This window comes from Leuciscus leuciscus (genome assembly GCF_965113295.1).
Source record: "Leuciscus leuciscus genome assembly, chromosome: 14".
Taxonomy (NCBI): Eukaryota; Metazoa; Chordata; class Actinopteri; order Cypriniformes; family Leuciscidae; genus Leuciscus; species Leuciscus leuciscus.
The window spans coordinates 25,193,160-25,213,616 of NC_138738.1; the positions used below are offsets into that span (position 1 = coordinate 25,193,160).

At 38.3% G+C, this 20,457-nt stretch overlaps 1 protein-coding gene and 1 long non-coding RNA gene across 10 annotated transcripts in view; both read left to right on the forward strand.

Moving 5' to 3' along the window:
- LOC309474319 (centrosomal protein of 95 kDa-like) overlaps positions 1-20,457 on the forward strand; it is a 306,785-nt gene that overhangs the window by 21,319 nt on the left and 265,009 nt on the right. For 8 of the 9 annotated variants that reach the window (XM_082136783.1, XM_082136785.1, XM_082136789.1 and 5 more), the window contains 3 exons: positions 770-883; positions 1,029-1,119; positions 6,985-7,041. In XM_082136783.1, coding sequence (XP_081992909.1) covers positions 770-883; positions 1,029-1,119; positions 6,985-7,041 — 262 coding nt within the window. The remainder of the gene's footprint in view (positions 1-769; positions 884-1,028; positions 1,120-6,984; positions 7,042-20,457) is intronic. The other variant, XM_082136784.1, reaches the window with a different exon arrangement.
- LOC309474479 lies at positions 13,647-15,272 on the forward strand. The gene is made up of 2 exons (XR_014197311.1): positions 13,647-14,969; positions 15,010-15,272. It is a non-coding gene; the product is annotated as an uncharacterized lncRNA (long non-coding RNA).

The following is a 20,457-nucleotide window of genomic DNA, read 5'->3' on the forward strand; positions in this document are numbered from 1 at the left end:
ATTAATAAAAATCAATGGACACGTGTCACCGGATTACAGAGGCACTTTTTGCTTGTTGCATGCACACAGATATTATGTTGAATAATGGTGGGCTCCGGCTCATAATAACAGTTAATGCCGTCGGCCTGACTCAGACACAACGTGCAGGGGTTGGGCTTGATTTGTTTTGTTTTTTTTTGCCCGATCTGGCATTCAGTTTCTGAACGGTGTAGGCACAAGCCAACAGTTTGGTGACGCCGTCTGAGCCCATTATGTCATAATTTTTTATTAGTCACGGTAATACCGTATACCCCGGTAAAATAGGGAGGAGGTTTGACGGTATCAAAATTCGAATACCGCCCAAGCCTCTACATAGGCTACCTTTTAGCTGTCGGTGCTTTAAACACGCATCTGATGTCAGCGCTCTCCACGCAGCGTGTGCTCTCAGTGCAGCACGCAGAATCACGTGTCGAAATAAACAACACGAGGCATCAGCGATAGTTTTTATTACACCTCTAGAGGCCGCTCTTGTACTGCATGATGCCAGCAGACCCTTCTCAGCTCTCTCTTACTGTGTAATGAATGACAGCGCGAGCTTCTCAGCCGCTCCAGCAACGGACGCAACCAGGAAAAACTATCGTTATGTATTTTTGCCGATAACGATAGTTCCACCAATCAACTATCGGTGCCGATTAATCGGCAAAACCGATGAATCGGTCGACCTCTAGTTCTTAATGTAGCTTAATTGTAGCTTCATGTACAGTGTGTAACACATGCTTTCTCTCTTTAGGTGAGAATATAGTCAGAGGTGAAAAAGAATCCATCAGAAACCTGTTGGAGATTTTTGATGGTCTGCTGGACTACCTCATAGAACAGCAGAGTGATGAGGAGCCTCAATTTAAAGGTGATTTTATATCGCACATTTGTTAGTGCTCATCATCTTAACCAAAGGACTGAGATTACCAGGTGTTCCAAATCTGTAAGATGCCGATGATGCTTAATTTTGCAGCTAAACAATTTGTATAAATTCTCCTCATGCACACATGCAGGGCTTAATGGAAAATACAGTGCTGCCACTGCAACTCTTCAACCTCGGAATCAGGACAGAGACAATACACAGTGTCGGGCCTTCAGCATTCAGTAAGTGGTATACAGAGATAATTATGGGGGTTCACTTTCTCTGTTGCACTAGCAGGTTTTACACTGTCTGCCCAGTGCGAGGGAGGGTTACCTACGGGCCGGGGCAGGGCCAATATTCTCAGATCTCGAGCCGCAAGGCCAACAACATTTGCTATGTTTTCCATCCAAAATTATGAATTTAACTTATTCGTAAAATAACATATAATAATTTTGCATAAAACATTTGCGATAATGCTAAATATCTGTAATAAAAATGGAAGTTGCTGCATTGGGAAAGCCACTGCGGTTCCATTTTCCTACATCATAAATGACTTGAAAATTAAATGAAAATACAATAAAAAACACTAATATTATGAATTGCATTTTAAAACAAATGTTTTGGGTTTTAAAATATTTAAAAATGTAATTTATTTCTGTGAAGCAAAGCATTACTCCAGTCTTCAGTGTCACATAATCCTGTAGAAAGCATTAGAATATGCTGATTTAGTGCTTCAATTATTATTTTTCGTGCTCAATTATTAATAATGGTTCTTATTATTATTATTATTATTATTATTATCATCATCAATATTGCCAGCAGCCATATCGCTTTGTAGCCCAAGACTGGTTGCCCACTGAAGCTAAGCTGGGTTGAGCCTGGTCAGTACCTGGATGGGAGACCTCTTGAGAAAACTAGGTCGCTGCTGGAAGAGGTGTTAGTGAGGCCAGCAGGGGGTGCTCACCCTGTGGTCTGTGTGGGTCCTAACGCCCTAGTATAGTGACGGGGACACTATACTGTCAAAGAGCACCGTCCTTTGGATGAGACGTAAAACAGAGGTCCTGACTCTCTGTGGCCATTAAAATCCCATGACACTTCTCGTAAAAGGTGTAAGAGAGTCCTGGCCACATTCCACCCATTGGCCCTTGCCAATCATGGCCTCCTAATAATCCCCTTCCATTGAATTTGCTCTATCATACTCTCTCCTCTCCTCTCTGTGTGGTGAGGTCACTGGCACCGTTGTACTATGGCTGCTGTCACATCATCCAAGTGGATGCTGTACACTGGTGGTGGTTGAGGAGAGATCCCCTAATATGATTGTAAAGTGCTTTGGGTGTACAGTATGTAGTAAAACTAGCTCAAATGAGGGGAATATATATAATCAATAATTAAATATTAATAATTCATTATACTGGTTATGAGCCATTACCTACACAATTTAAATCGCCCAAAAAGGGAATACAAAGCCCATATATTTGTATCTGTATATATAAACAATTAACCACAAAGAATTACAATTAATTATGAATATACAGATGGGCTATATATCAAATTTGTGAATGCCTACAAAATTAAATGTCACATTGAATGATTCGTTTGTCCGCCAAACGAACCATGCGATTTTCTTATCGACTCTCAAGGAGGATTCTTCTTATAAACTTTCAAGAAAGGCTATTCCTCTGGCCATGAGGAAGAACTTTCTTGTTTTACAAGATTATTAACTCGTAGGCTGATCACAATATATAAAGCTTGTAGCTAAAGATCGTACACATTTAAGAGGCTTTGTTCCGTGAGCAGCAAACAGATACAATCAAGCGTATAATAGGGTTTTAATAAATGAAACGTTAAACGTACAACTACATCTAACAAAGAATACATATATGAGTAGTATAATGAAAGTAAAGAAAGAAAGAAAGAAAGAGCAGATTACAGAATGGCAAACAAATAACAAACAATGAACCTTTGAGAACCAGCAAAGAAACAAAATCACCTTAAGCAGGGGCAGATAATATTAGGCATTTAAGTTTTGGTAAAAGAATACTTGCATTGATCTTTATGGCTGAACAGAAATGCGCGTGTGTGCGTGTCCGTTCTCGGTGTGTCCGTTTAGCTGGAAATGTTCTTCCGGAGCTCGTGCAGTTCGCGGGAAGTTCAAACGGTTTAAGAGTTGCCAGAAATTAGCTTAAAGTCCGTTTCGTTGGTAAGTAGAGATGGGTGAACACGAGACTAAAACTCGGCAAGGACGTAAAACAAAATGGAGAGAGAACAAACTTCAGATAACGAAACCAACTTGAAGAAAACACAAGCTTAAAGAAGCAGAACGAAGAGCGACGAAAACATGAAGAGACAAAACGTGAAGAGACGAACAAGCAGAAGAGACTCTGATCTTGTGGTCAGTAATCTTTAAAGTGTGAAGAGGTGACACCGTCTAGGCGTATGTAAACCAATAGAACCGTTTTCCTTTGGCGGGAACATTTTTATGACCCATTGTTCGGGCAAGCCTCTGAATTGGATGTTTAACACAAGAATCTTTTAGATGCTTATAATCCTAATGCGTCAAAGTTAACAAAATGTGATGTAAATTAACAAATGAGGAACGAAGATTGGAGTTTATAGAGACTAAACATGCCACACATATGATTTGCATAAACCATAGTATGTAAACAGGTCTGAAACATTAGTCCAAAAGTTTACAAGGACACAAAGACCAAACCACATAGAAGGAAAATCATTAGATGAGAAAATGAGATACATGTTTAGATATATTTCTCAAGTGGATATATATATATATATATATATATATATATATATATATATATATATATATATATATATATCCACTTGAGAAATATATCTAAACATGTATCTCATTTTCTCATCTAATGATTTTCCTTCTATGTGGTTTGGTCTTTGTGTCCTTGTAAACTTTTGGATATATATATAAAACACACAGTGGGTACGGAAAGTATTCAGACCCCCTTAAATTTTTCACTCTTTGTTATATTGCAGCCATTTGCTAAAATCATTTAAGTTCATTTTTTTTCCTCATTATTGTACACACAGCACCCCATATTGACAGAAAAACACAGAATTGTTGACATTTTTACACATTTATTAAAAACTGAAATATCACATGGTCCTAAGTATTCAGACCCTTTGCTGTGACACTCATATATTTAACTCAGGTGCTGTCCATTTCTTCTGATCATCCTTGAGATGGTTCTACACCTTCATTTGAGTCCTGTGTTTGATTATACTGATTGGACTTGATTAGGAAAGCCACACACCTGTCTATATAAGACCTTACAGCTCACAGTGCATGTCAGAGCAAATGAGAATCATGAGGTCAAAGGAACTGCCTGAAGAGCTCAGAGACAGAATTGTGGCAAGGCACAGATCCGGCCATGGTTACAAAAAAATTTCTGCTGCACTTAAGGTTCCTAAGAGCACAGTGGCCTCCATAATCCTTAAATGGAAGACGTTTGGGACGACCAGAACCCTTCCTGGAGCTGGCCGTCCGGCCAAACAGCTATCGGGGGAGAAGAGCCTTGGTGAGAGAGGTAAAGAAGAACCCAAAGATCACTGTGGCTGAGCTCCAGAGATGCAGTCGGGAGATGGGAGAAAGTTGTAGTAAGTCAACCATCACTGCAGCCATCCACCTGTCCGGGGCTTTATGGCTGAGTGGCCCGACGGAAGCCTCTCCTCAGTGCAAGACACATGAAAGCACACCTGAAGGACTCCAAGATGGTGATAATTAAGATTCTCTGGTCTGATGAGACCAAGATAGAACTTTTTGGCCTTAATTCTAAGCGGTATGTGTGGAGAAAACAAGGCACTGCTGTCCAATACAATCTCAACAGTGACGCATGGTGGTGGCAGCATCATGCTGTGGGGGTGTTTTTCAGCTGCAGGGACAGGACGACTGGTTGCAATCGAGGGAAAGATGAATGCGGCCAAGTACAGGGATATCCTGGACGAAAACCTTCTCCAGAGTGCTCTGGACCTCAGACTGGGCCGAAGGTTCACCTTCCAACAAGACAATGACCCTAAGCACACAGCTAAAATAACGAAGGAGTGGCTTCACAACAACTCCGTGACTGTTCTTGAATGGCCCAGCCAGAGCCCTGACTTAAACCCAATTGAGCATCTCTGTGCTGCGTTCCAGTCCACTTTTAGACACGCACTTGCGAACTTCCCTAAGCACTTCCCCTTGGGGGAATCCCCGCCGCCATTTTGAAGTGCGTTCCACTTCGTGAAGTGAACGAGGGAAGTTTAGATGGACAGACCCTCGTTCCCTCGATTTTGACCGAGGGAGCGAGTCTACTTCATATGTACACTTCAGGCACCTATATGTCCCACAATGCAGTACGATTGTGACGTCACCACAGATCTCGTCTAATCACCACCACAACAAACAACTCTGATATATTAATTCAATTTTTTTTTATTAAAAACAACCCAAACACCATATATACATTTGGATGATGCTTTAAACAAATTCTTAAAGGGAAAACAAATGTAAATAATAAATCAACTACATAGCTGATTCCAAGTGATCAAGGGCTTAGGACGTTCCAATTCAGCCCATTGCAGTTTCCGCCAGTAGTGGGCACTCGCAATGACGTACATCCGAGTGAACGAGACGGAGGGAAGTTAGCAAGTGAAGGGCATGACAATTTTGGACTGGAACGCAGCCCAGGAGAGACCTGAAAATGGCTGTCCACCAACGTTTACCATCCAACCTGACAGAACTGGAGAGGATCTGCAAGGAGGAATGGCAGAGGATACCCAAATCCAGGTGTGAAAAACTTGTTGCATCTTTCCCAAAAAGACTCATGGCTGTATTAGATCAAAAGGGTGCTTCTACTAAATACTGAGCAAAGGGTCTGAATACTTAGGACCATGTGATATTTCAGTTTTTCTATTTTAATAAATGTGCAAAAATGTCAACAATTCTGTGTTTTTCTGTCAATATGGGGTGCTGTGTGTACAATAATGAGGAAAAAAAATGAACTTAAATGATTTTAGCAAATGGCTGCAATATAACAAATAGTGAAAAATTTAAGGGGGTCTGAATACTTTCCGTACCCACTGTATATATATATAGAATATATAGGATTAACATGGTTTATATAAAATCCTCAAAAAGAAATGGAGTGAGCTGTCGCAGCCCTCTGCAGATTCCTTTTGGGGTCGTAAAACTCTTATCCATCTAAAAGGGGGTCCGGTAACAGGACCGCGTTCTGTTAGGGATTAATTATTTTAAAATAAGCACTTAGAGTTCAACTACACAACTAGGGAATCATAACTATGTCAATAAAAAGGGGAAAAACCTTCATGCATACAGGGATATACATTTCAGAATTATTTATATTCTGTGTTAGATACAAAGGAGTTTGTGTTTGTGTGTAATGGCATCTCAGAGGCCACCTGGATCTCTTGCTTGCAGAGAAAGCGGGTTTGACTGATAAGTCTTTGAAGTTAAGTCCTTGAGTTTTGAGATGGTTGTGTTAAACTTCACTCGGCATCAAAAGGGCAATTTGATTCAGACTCTTCGGCGCTAAGCTGTGATTTACATTTATGAGGTTAATGGTAAAAAGCTTTTCTTAATCGTTAAATGACAAGTCACCATGAGATTGTCCATACGCTACAAGTAGTACATAATATGAAACATTCAGTCAGTCAGTCAGTCGAAACTGGGATGTTTTTTTCCCACAATTCTTTGAATAGAAAGTTCAAAAGAACATTATTTGAAATGTCTTTACTGTCATTTTTTTATCAATTTAATGCATCCTTGTAGAATACATTTATTAATTTATATATTTTTAAATCTTTCTTACCCTAATCTTTTAAATGGTGGTGTATCAGGGTTTCCACAAAAATATGAAGCACGTGTTTTCAACATTGATAATAATAAGAATTGTTACCTGAGCACCAAATCAGCATATTAGACTGGTTCCTGAAGGATCATGCGACACTGAAGACTGGAGTAATGATGCTGAAAATTCAGCTTTGCCATCACAGAAATTAATGACATTTTAATATATATTAAGTTATAAGTTATTAGTTATTTTTAACTATTTACTTTAGTTCTCTCTTTTGTAAAGAAAAAGCCCAAGTGCTTTCTTCCAGGAAAGTCCAGGCTTCATGAACTGCAGCCATAGGTATAATTTGCAGTTGGGACATGTCTCCACCACTTTTTAAAAGCAGTTGTATCTAATACAAATGAAGCATCAATACAATGAATGCCATGAATGAGAAAGGAATAAAGTGCATAAGACACATAACATACAAGTGATTAAGTTGGTTGTGGCTATGGCTATGGAGTTACGTTATCTTATGGGAGGATAAGAAAAAAACGAATAGGGTGAAGAACCTTATGCATCCAACAAATAAATAAAATATTATTTGTTATTAACTAACATCAGTTATATTACCTCTAATGTAAATTAGAAAATCATATACTGATAATGTACAACAATGCCAAGGACTTTGGAAAGAGGTTTGGTTAAGTGATATTTACGTTCCACTTAGTCGAGTGAGCAGTGCGATGGCGGCAATGTTTTCCACTGGTTGTGCTGGGTGACAGTGCAGTGGGGAAGGAGCCGGAATCTGTTTGAACAGCCTTGAACATGAAGATTAAAGAATAAGGTTAAAGAATAGTAAAAATGCCCCTGGAAATCAATTAAAGGGGGTAAATATAGGTCCTTAATGGAAAAGTTAATTTCAGTGCTGTGAACAAACCACCTCACAGAATATGTAGAATTAAAATCTTCAGGAGTCAGCTGCCCACGACAGGCCTAAACCAGCCAAGGCTCCAGCACAATTATATATTTTTTGGTTAATATTGTACACCCCTAGTGGAAACACAACTGGCCCTGGCACACACAAGCATGCTCTCTTTTTGCCCAACAGTGGAAACATGACTTCTGACACTGTTGGTGCCAACTGCCAACCAAATAATATATAATCTGTGAGAAAAAAGCTAAAGGAGGAAGTATAATTCCTGATTGTTGGGCAGTCTTGAGTTATAACTAAAGACTTTGAAATGCTACTACAGATGGTACTCAACCAGAATGCGTTTTTTCACCACAGGAAATGCATTTCTGCTCTTGCCTGCTAAATGGCGTCATAACCATAGATTTTCACATGTTATGGAGTGGACGTATCACCTTACAAAAAATACAGTCAATAAGATTTTTAAAAATCACATTCACTTAACCAAATGTAGTAATCAAAAAAAACAATGCAAGTGTAGTAGGGATGCGTTTTCAATTTATTCCAATGAAAGCTGAGCTTCACGCTCGCGCCATTTCGAATTAGTGGCAATTTGGAGGTGGCAGTTGCTTGAATGGTGGGTTCATTGTTATTCTTAAATGAAAAACACAGCAACAAAACAGTACAATAACAAACTCGCTTAAATAGCTGCTTTTACACTACATTTTGATTTGAAACCAAATCTTCCGCCATTGTCTTGTCAGTCTGAAGAGTGAGGCGAAATGGGCAAAGTGAGGTAAAATTTGACTCCTGCTGCTGATCTGTGTTGCAATTCTTGTTCAGTTCATGCTCAATTGAGCAGACGTGTTCCATTTTTTTTAATTGTAGTGTCTGTTCTCTGACTGTACTAAATGTTTTTTTATTACTATGTGTTCATTGACTGACACAGAAAGATGACCACCTGTGTCTCTGTTGTTCTCTCTCGCACGCGTGCTTGCACATCTGCTAGAGCCTGCTTTTTTATTAGCAGGTGTGTCATCCGCGTTGGTGCATGAGGAGGATTATTTGAAAAAGTCAGATATTGGTCGTTTTGACAAAAAAAATTAAAAATCTGCCGCTGAAAGGTGATTTTCCTCATTTTAAGGTGATTCAAGGTGATTCATCTCATTTTATTACGTCACTACAACAAATTATGAGATAGGCTACTGGTCGGTCACGCACATAACATGCACATTTACAATCATAAAGTGTCAATTTGTGTTGTCGCCAGTGCCGATCTTAACAAATATCACTCACAAATTAATATTTTTGGTTGCAAATGCGTTCGTTTTAGGTGCAGTCTGGAGCCCTGATATTGCAGTATAAATTAGCCTGGTAATACCAAACTCTGCTACTTCGCTTTGCTTCGTAGACAGAGTCTGGAATGGCATAATAGAGAAGTGTTTTCTCTCTCGCGGGGGGGCGCTTGTCTGAAGTTTAAAATCATTGGTTACCCGTAAGCCAATCACATAATGTTTGGTTATGGCGTGTGTTATGCGCATGCTCAGCCGCATCTAACTTCCACTGTAAACACACATATGATGCGAAAACAAAAACCATCGAGCGAAACACCGGAGTGAACATGGCTGTGAACGACTTCTGCAGATTATGTGAAGTAAATCTATGCATCCACGGTACAATCAGCGTCTACGTCACGGCTCTCAGCCCGCCCTCTGTTCGTTGATTGGCCCGGCTGTTTTCAGGCCGGAGGAAAACGGAAAGCTATGACGCTGTCTCAGACTGAGTACAGAAGCGAAATGAAATTGAGCGGAAGTACGAAGTCTGACGTAGTCAGGCTAAGTATAAATACCCTGTATTTAAAAAAATAATTCTTAATATGGATTATTTTCTCCTTAAATAAAATATGCGTTCCTCAACAGTTCATGTTTAGATAATGCCAGATCGTTGACAATCATAACACGCTGCTCAAACATTCTAAAACCCTACAGAACCAATTAAGACGCTTGAATTGAGCACTTTCATGGATTAAACATTTTATATAAAACTTTTAAATGCATTACAATATTTATAACTTAAGATACATTTTTGGACACATCGAGACATTTATCCTGAAACTAACTTTGCCAGCTCATTAAGTGAAAAGTCGCAAAATAACATTAGGCTAACATTATTAAAGGGATGGTTCGGAGTAATCCATGACCTCGAGCCAAACACCCCCCCCCCAGAAGCTTTTTTTCCCTTGGTCGAACGTTATTAAAGTTAGAACTTCAAGGTCACTTCCATGATTTGGGAAAAACACTTGTAATCAACATGAAAAATTACAATGAACTACAAACATGGCACTAGGACAGGAAATGCAACAAAAGCCAAAACAAAACATGAGGAAATATGTTCTGAGAGCGGCTTCCAGACGCTCTCTGGAAAAGACCCCAAAACGAAAGTCCAGGTGGGTGGTGAAGCGGAGGCAGAACAGGAGGAGGGCTGGTGGGCCAGGTCCGTGGAGAGGAAGAGGACCAGTGGACAGAGGCAGAGTGGGTGCCCAGGGCTGAGCAGGTTGAACAGGTGGCCAGGGTGGAGCAGGCTGAGCAGGTGGCCAGGGCAAAGTTGATGACCAAGGTGGAGCAGGCAGTGCTGGCCATGGTCCAGCACAGCGGAGCCAATAGGACTAAAGAAACCCCTGGTCGTGCAGGCAGGACTGGTGACAACTCATAGAAGAGCCATCAGGGACACGGAAAGTTAAAAAACAGGCTTAACAATAATGAATGTTTAACTGTCCCCAGACTTCATGTAGGCCTGTGTTGAAAATGTTTATCCAATTTACGGAGCCCCACGCATGACATGCAGGGAAAAAAGATATCAACTCAGAAGCATGTTTTATTAATCATTCGCTTTACTTGAAACATGAGGATGTTTTATTAGGGTAATTCGCCCCTGTGTTTTAATTCCATTGTTGTAGTTAAATTTGGCTACCTTTTAGCCTACTTAATTTGTTTCCTCGTTTTTCAAATCATAAGAATGAATGAATAGGTTACAATGTTCTCACGTTTTAACTAATAGGCTACAAAGGAACGATTAATAAAAAGTGATCAACAGTTTCCGAATTCATTTACAAATGAACGATTTAATAAAAAGTGATACATTTCTTAATTCATGGACACTTTATTGTTCTGCATGTTATGCGCAAAGCTCTGTGTTGTACGGGAATACATTTTTCATTGTGCATGTGTGACCTGTTGAAATACATCAGTGAATTATTAAATGTGGTTTCAAATGTTTTATTTTTAAATAATTTGGTCACAAAACTGACAAAGTAAATAAATCCACATGTTAGAAAAATAGGCTATATCACTGTTTCCATTCAGACCCACCTAAAAATCCACCTTTTCTGTTGTTTTATTTAATTTATGGCACAATGCACACCTCATGTAATAATATAAAATAGGCGAGTGAAATGTAAGCACACTTCATGCACTGCCATCACTGTAATATTTCACTGTAACAGTAGTCCAATAGCTGGAACATTAAGCACTTATGACAAATAATTAGCCAAGAAAGATCAAATGTTATAATGCTATAGTGACCCTGAATATAAGATGCGCTTACAAGCGCGAAAGACTTCGGAGAAAAAAAGAGACTGCAACTGGCCCATGCGAAAACAAGGATAAATATCGGAAGGGCATTAAATGTAGTCACGCAATGCTGATGTTGTTAACATCAACAATTTGAGAATAAAGTATAATTTCCACGGTTTGACGTGATATGATAAGCAATCGTTAGATTTAATCTGCGCGATTTACTGCAATGCTTTTTCCCCTTAGTTGGTCGAACAAAAGTGGATGTTACTTCTTCAGACGACATTTTACGGTGAAAATTCTTATGTTGGTCATAAAAAGTAGAATCTGTGATTCCGAAAGACAGTATCCACACCACCAGCGCGGTGATTGACAACCGCACATTCTCCTCAAACATTGGATTCATCCGCGCTGTGCCATGCCGAGGCACAACGCACGTAAAGTTGATAATTCCGTGAATAACTGCAATTGCAGATTTTGAACAGAGATGGCGACAAAGAGGAAAAACTACGGACTGCAGCTTTAAAGGTGCCCTAGAATGTGAAATTTAATTTATCTTGGCATAGTTAAATAACAAGAGTTCAGTACATGGACATGACATACAGTGAGTCTCAAACACCATAGTTTTCTCCTCATTTAAATCTCGTTTTTGAAAAACACCCCTGAAAAACAGGCGAATCTCCACATAACACCGACTGTGACGCAACAGTCGGGATCATTAATATGTACGCCTCCAAAAAATTTGCATATGCCAGCCCATGTTCAATGCCAGGCAGAACTGCGCACAGTGCGCAGCCGAATCATCGGAAGTTCTGCAGGTGAAGAAACAAGCGAGGATCATAGGGAAAATGGCAGATCTATCTATAATCGGATACCGCTACAGTTTAATTAAGTTGTTAGTTTGCTCTGCCCATTTCACCACGGACTGTTTTTCTAACCTGGAACAATATCAAGCAGCCAGGCTTCTCTCAACGTCTCATACTGACGAAGGGGGCAATTTCAACTAACGTTATATTCCCGCAAGCGGTAAGTAGTGATTTTATTAACGATAATTTACACTGTTATCTATTCTAGATCCAGCGCGATATTGTTTTTTCCTCGAGAGACATCATGGTTTGCGAACGAAGCATGGCAGTTGCTCAGTGTTTGGATCATAGACTGGTAAAAAATATGGACGTAGTGTCCGTGACGTCAGCCGTAGGTTTTTGAAGAGCATTTTTGAAGCCTAAAGTGGGCGGAGCCGGCCGTCACCATCTTGGCCTCGCGTCACTCCCGATAACAGAAAATGGGCAAAGAGGTGGGGCGGGTGGGGAGGTTATGCTATATGCTACTGACAGTACCGAGTCTGCGACTGCACAGGGCCTCGCGCTAAAGTGACAGTTGATGATGTAAAGCCAATTAAAAGTTCCTGTTTTTGCCCTTCGAAATATTATAATAGTTAAAAGACATGGCAACAAGTGAGACTGTGTATCGTGATTCTGTACTATTCTGCTAGTTGAAAATGTATATGCAGTAACTTAATATTACTCTGAGAGAGTGTGTGTGACAGTGATTTATGTGCATACATGTCAGTCACTCTTTTTTATAGTCTATATGGTCCGTCAGCGCGGCATCGCTCGTCAAGTTCGTAGAGAGCTTATTCAGTCCATTTTAAATTCTGATTTTGGCCGCCTCTCAAATGGGTTAAACCATAGATATATTAACGTTACCTATGAAGTTCAAGTAAATGCGCTGGAAATCCGCGCTCATTCAAGGATGTGCATTTATTGCATGGACGGAGAAAGCGCCGACACCTGCAGGATTTCATCTGACGGTACATAAGCATATTATAATCTATCTGTTCCGTGAGAGCAGAACAAACGAGCCTTTATTGACGTTTTTAAATCTGAAAACTCCAAAAAGCAACGAAATTGTCAGACATCCATTAGTGCATGTTCACAGAGGAAAACAACTGAAATACAGCGCTGGTTGTTCTCTCGAACGATACTCGACGACAACGACGGAATCCTAAGCCGGGCGAAGTAATGGGTGTATTAAATTGTATGAAATAATCCCGAAAAAAAGCACAAAACACTGCAGATATGGCAAGTTCAGCAGCTAAAATTTGCTGAGGTGAAGTGACGGCTAGTAACAGCAGACAAACGGCTAGCATTGACATCAGCGGCAATCCACCTGTCACTCAAGTGGACACACCCTTAATTATGCGGAACTTTAAATATTAATCAACTAAACGGATGAGTTATAAAAAAATTCACCCCCCTCACAGTTGTTATGAAGGGCAAAATTAGCTGTAGGCCTATAGACCAAAGCCACATACAGACACCAGGCTGTAAACACGTTTTTTTCTGCTGTAAAATTTGGCATTTTAACATGGGGAAGATACAGATTTGACTCACTTTTGACACCAGCCTCAAGCGGCCAGTCAACGAATTGCAGTTTAACTCACTTCCGTGTTGGTTTCAAGAGAGAGACGGGGAGGTTTCCGCTTGGTTTGGATGTACAAATTAACACAAGTATTTTTTTAGTTCCTTCATCCGAGCCTCTGGAGAACCAGTGGGTTAAGTGAATTTCTGATGCGTAATTGTTCAAGTTCAGACAGATAATCTTTTTCTCAAAATCGTTCAATACTGTTTATGCATCAGTAAATCAAGCCAGTGACTAAACGCTCAACTTCACGTCGTTTCTCACAGAAACTGCGTTGCAGTGATAAGATCTTCATTCACGCGATCAACAGGCTGTCTGCTCAATGCTCATCACTGCAACCTTTTATGTGATGGGAATAGATTTAAATACTTAAAAAAGTCTCACGATTCGTTAATCTCGATAGCTGTAATAGTTAAAACGTATAAAAGCTGTAATAGTAAAAGTTTTCCAGATAGTTCTACATGTAATGCCAGATATTTCATATGCAAGCATGTCAGCCAATCACAGCAGAGGGCGTTTACTCTGAAGTCTCTCAGCAGACACGCCCCTTCAAACAGAGTGTTCAAATCAGAGGATGAAATCAGGCTAGGAAATATGCCTTTTATTTCTAAATTATAACAACTTTAGATCTAAAAAACATACTAACATTATAAGGGCACCCCAGGAAACATTATAAAATAATAAAACAATCCATTCTAGGGCACCTTTAAAGTAAATACTGGTAAAATGTACCAACAACACTCACATTCAGAAATAAACACTTTATGGCATAGATACCATAAAAATAACCTGAAGTTCTCATTACCAGTAGATTTCACTATGACTGATTTATCACCTTTTTATGTACATTGACAGATGTTGGCATGTCAAAAAACAGGTGTTTGATCAGCATTACCTGATTATCTGATCCATGGAGGGATGTGAATGTTTTTTCCTTAGGCTGATAACATAGCGCTGAAAAGACAGCAGTTTCTCCATGTCGGAGGGCAAGCGCTATCATCTATTACGCTGCATCAAAGTGGCCGCTTCGAGGATGTTGACAGGCTAGTGTGTCAGTAAGTAGCCGAAATAAGAAATGATGGGCCTGTGGTGGATAAGTTCAGCTCTTTGGCGATATCCAGTGCCTTCAGTTGAATGACGGCTCTGGTTTTGGGCAGCCCCTCATTTATTTTTTCGGCTACGTAATGACACGCTTGCCTGTCAGTTTCTTCGAAGCGGCCACTTTTACAGCGATAAGCTTTTCTTTGACTGTTAGCTTTTTTTAAGACATTGAGGTGCTCTTCGGTCATTTCTGACCAAAACAATTTCTGTTTTGAATTTTTAAAAATCACAGCTTCATTGGAATGTTATGAAACTTGGTGACACATAAAAAAATTGTGGTCATGATCCGAGCATGCTAAGTGGTTGTAAAAAAAAAAGTCACACTTGTGCTCTTCGGTCAAAAATGACCGACCATAGGAAATTAATGGGAAATTGACAAAAACACAAAAATTCTGAGAATTTGTGTGTGTACAATCTACAAATCGGCCACAATGCAGAAAAAAAAGTGCTCAACAATGAAGGGGTGACACTCTAAAACATCAAGAGTGCAAAACAGACACACCCACCCACGCACGCACACATACAAACACACTTTTATACACATACACACCAATGAATTGTGATTAAAAATAAATCAGTTTTGAATTTTTAAAAATCACAGTTTCATCTGAATTTTACGAAACTTGGTGACTTTTATGGCATTATGTATGTGAACAAAAAAAAAAAAAAAAAAATGAAGGCATGATTCGAGCAGGCTAAGTGGTCGTATAAAAACAATTAGTCACACTTCTGCTCTTCTGTCAAAAATGACAGACCATAGAAAATGAATGGAAAATTGACAAAAACACAAAAATTCTCTACAAATCGGCCACGATGCAGAAAAAAAGTGCTCAACAATGAAGGGGTGACACTCTAAAAGATCGAGAGTGCAAAACAGACACACCCACGCACATACAAACACACTTTTATACACACACACACCAATGAATTGTGATTAAAAATAAATCTGTTTTGAATTTTTTTAAATCACAGTTTCATCGGAATGTTACGAAACTTGGTGACTTTTATGGCATTATGAATTGAATTGTGATTAAAAATAAATCTGTTTAAAATTAAATTAGCCACACATCATCACACACCCTTCACCATACCTAGAGATTGGCATGGGGTACTTTCCATAAGATCATCTCTTAATGCAAATCAAACCAGCTATTAAAATAAAACCATGCCAATCTCTAGGTATGGTAAAGGGTATGTGATGATGTTTTAATTTTAATTCCAAAGACCAAGGGAACTTTATCAGGATGCATATTATCCTGGATCCATGAAATAACTGGCCTTTTAAAAATAAAAATCTGCCTGCCTCTATGGGAATTTAACATAGGGGTGTCCTGACTTATGCACCCTGTATTTTAAGGAAGAACATTTATTTATTTACCATACATTATTCATTCACAAAGAAAATTGGTGTCCTTAAAGGTTGGATTTTTCCTCATTTTTTAAATTAAGGCATTAAGATCAATTTCCAAAAGATGATTTTTTTAATTCCTCTTTTTAGGCAACTTTAGCATGGGTGTCCATACTTATTCACATCACTGTATGTATGTGTGTATATATATATATATATATATATATATATATATATATATATATATATATATATATATATATATTATGTATGTATATGTGATATATATATATATATATACATATACATATACATACAATTATTATTAAAATAATAGTTAATATGTTTAAAAATAATAATAATAAGTTGTGATAAAGCATTACTGTTTATTTTTGTATTTTTTTTAATGAATCGTAATGTTACCTGTAACAAAAGGCTTTCTCTGTATTCAGGTTTGACTGTAGTAATAATGCAAAAACGTGTCCACTTCACATCAAATTTATTTAAAAGATTTTTATAAACCTTGGCAAAAAGTTTTATTTGAGAATTTCTAAAAAATACATTCAAATCCTCATCTTACAAGTAAGTAAATAGGGGTTATGCGGAACGCCCAACGTTCGAACCGGAAAACAGGTATAAGCATTTCCGGTTTGCACTACCGTACGCATCTGCAGCGGTAGGTGATCTCTGAGGTAACTTATTTTTCGCTTTTTTAGAATACAATTCTTATTTCTGTTTTAATTAAAATGTCAGGAATGCTTAAGTATCAGAAAAAATAAAATTCTAAAAAAATAAAATGCAGTCTTCATTTGATTGTTTTAATCGTCTGCAAGCAAATATAAAAGGTTAAACTACTATGATAGCATACAAGTCTAAACTAACTTACTGATAGTTAGCTAACTCTACATCGGGTGCCATTAGCAAAAGGTACATATACTAACTTACATAGCATAATCATGAATAAATGAGGAGGCGTAAAAACTTAAATCCTTTATCTAACGGAGTACTCGGGGCTCTGGAAGTCCATTTGGCAATACGATGTACATCTGAAATGGATAGAATGGGTAGCTCCTGTAAACACCGGCTATAAAAGGTCGCCATTCCTACGCTGTGTTTACCTCAGTAGCTGACGACCGGAAGTAGTTATATCTGTTTTGTAGAACCCGGAAGTATGTTGCGCATAACCCCTATTTGGTCCAAAAACAACTAGAGAATTCACAAGCCTCTCCATAGAGAGCTATACAGGCATCTAGTGGTAAACCCATGCAATAACATGTAATATTTAATTTTTATCAACAGGTGGTGCTAATCTGACTTCAAAAAAAATTATTTAAAAGGCCCAGTCTCTATATTAATCTGAAATACTGCAATAATTGAAGAAATATTTTTAAAAAGTAGAAAAAAAAAGTATGTATTATTTTCAATGGAAAAATTAAGTACCATCAAATCCTCTCAAAATACAAAAGAAAAAAGATTATTGAACAAAAAAAATTGCATTCGTTTTACTGGGGTGGAGGAAGTTTCATTTTTAGGTGTCCGGTCACTTCTGACCGGGAATATAACCTGTGTGACTCCGAAACGAAGAGCACCTGAGGGTTTTAAGCATTACACTGACACACTTTATTTCTTGGCTGTTTAACCCTCTGGGGTCGGCAAACGCGCCCCCGCGTTTTGCTGGATTTTCTTCACATTGTAGCACAATAAACTTAAATTACTCCGTCATTTATGGTCATACAGAAAAAAGAAATATAAAAAAAAATCTGTGATATTTCTACTTTTGTATGTGTCCACTTACAATCAAATCAAAACATTGTGCTTTTGTAAAATAAAGAAAATAAACAGGGTGTGCGTTCTGCCTCTCCGTCGCTGTGTGAACTTTTTTTTCTTGAGCACGTCTATAAACTGAAACAAAACTCAGCGAATACTTGTCACACATTTATGAGCCATATACCTTTATAAACATTTAAGTGTGTACTTTTAAATGATCGGATTCAAACTGAAAACAAATATTCTCTGTTTAAGTAATTTGTATAAAACCAACAGGATGTCCAGTATCTCAAACGCTTGCTCATTATTTTTAATTTGACCACGCCCACACGCGCAAAAGAGATTCACATGCAAATCGTCCACGCCCACACGCGCAAAAGAGATTCACATGCAAATCTCCACATGGAACGCAAACGCGCTCGTTACCTCAAAAACAAAACACCCAAAAACTTCACAAGTCTCTGCTTTTCGTCGAGTTTGAAAGACGCGCCGTGAGCTTACATTGGATTTACCTCAGAAGAAGAACGCGATTTGAAGACAAGAAAGATGTAAGGTAAGAAATTCTTACTTATTAGTTTATGGTATTGTTGCATAAACTTCACATTGCAGTTGAACTGTTGCTAGATATATGGTGAATATTATAATATTTAGACCCGTGTTTACTGTTAAATACTGTTTGTGGATATCTGCTCAAACGTAGATATGTATAATATGGTAACCATAATGTTTCATATTTTGGAGCGCGCTCGCGTTTGAATGTATCATATTTTGGAGCGCCCTAACGCACCAAACATTAGGCTTTGTTTTTACTATTATCTCATTTCATATCATCATAACGAATGGAAACATTTGAAGTAACATATGATAATCAATATATTTTTCTCTAGCGTAGTTGTTACTGAAATCTTTTGGAAGATTTATAGGCTGCTATAGGCTATTGTTATTATTATTTTATGCAGCACTGCGCATAGCCTATGCCTACAAGGCACAACAAACCTGGTGTTCATTATATTATATATTGTTGGAAACATTTGTGTGTGTGTGTGTATTCTGTGAATTTTAAAAAGCAATTTTAACCAGAAAAATCTAAAATGTATTCCCAGAATCTTGCAGGCCTAGTTTCTCTTGAAACAAGTATGTTCACTTTTTTTCTTTTCTTTCAGGGACCAGATGCCACTGAGTCCTGCTGACTTCAACATTCACATGAGTCTCTGTATATGAACATGGTAAAGTGAAAATCAAACACCTTGGAAATGAAAGGTATGTACAATGTTTTTAGGAATGGCACAAAGGTCTCTGTCTTTGGATCATTGTTTTCAATGTGCTCTTTTGTCATTTGTTGTGTATCTTTGGATTATGTTGTGTTGTAAATAAATCCAAACAATCTAAAAGCCATTCTTTTTTAAATCTCCTCATTCTTTGTGCAAGGTTGCTCAGAATGACAGGGCCTGATCGCTCCTAATAGGGCCGTTAGGGGAGGGTCTTTGTCTTTCTCAGGTGTGAAAGACATACATATTAATGAGATGATCACGCCTCTTCGCATAAAGCTTTCTCACACAAAACACGTCTTAGAAATTTTAAATCAATATATTGTCTTATCTGAATGAGCAGTCAGGATGATTTTCACATAGTTTTGGAGCAAATATTCTAGGCTACGTGATACAATTTTCAAAAGTCTTGTGAAGAAATAATCAGTATGGGTTTCATGGCCTTATTTCAGTGACAATTTTTTTTTGTATTTTCACAAACCACGCATAAATGTCATTCTCAAAACTACAAACTTTTACATACATGCTGCTGATATATTATTGTAGCAGAGTTTGTGCTAAATACAGTGTAATAAGACTTTAGCCATGACAATGTCACAAGTAACAGAAATAAGCACAAATGTCAGAACACCTCCAGGGCCAGAAAACAGATCAGACCCCAGCGGGTTAACCCTCTGAGGTCGAGAAACGCGCCGACGCGTTTTGCTGGATTTTTTTCACATAGCAGCAACATAAACTTAAATTACTCCGTCATTTATGGTTATACAGAAAAAAGAAATATAAAAAAATAATCTGTGATATTTCTACTTTTGTATGTGTCCACTTTCAATCAAATCAAAACATTGTGCTTTTGTAAAATAAAGAAAATAAACAGGGTGTGCGTTCTGCCTCTCCATCGCGGTGAACTTTTTTTTCTTGAGCACGTCTATAAACTGAAACAAAACTCAGCGAATACTTCTCACACATTTATGAGCCATATACCTTTATACACATTTAAGTGTGTACTTTTAAATGATCGGATTCAAACTGAAAACAAATATTCTCTGTTTAAGTAATTTGTATAAAACCAACAGGATGTCCAGCTTCTCAAACGCTCGCTAATTACTTTTTAATTCGACACGCCCACTCGCGCAAAAGAGATTCACATGCAAATCTCCACATGGAACGCGAACGCCCTCGTTACCTCAAACACAAAACACCAAAACACTTCACAAGTCTCTGCTTTTCGTCGAGTTTGGAAGACACGTCTGATCTTATATTGGATTTACCTCAGAAGAAGAAGAACGCGATTTGAAGACAAGAAAGATGTAAGGTAAGAAATTCTTACTTATTAGTTTATGGTATTGTTGCATAAACTTCACATTGCAGTTGAACTGTTGCTAG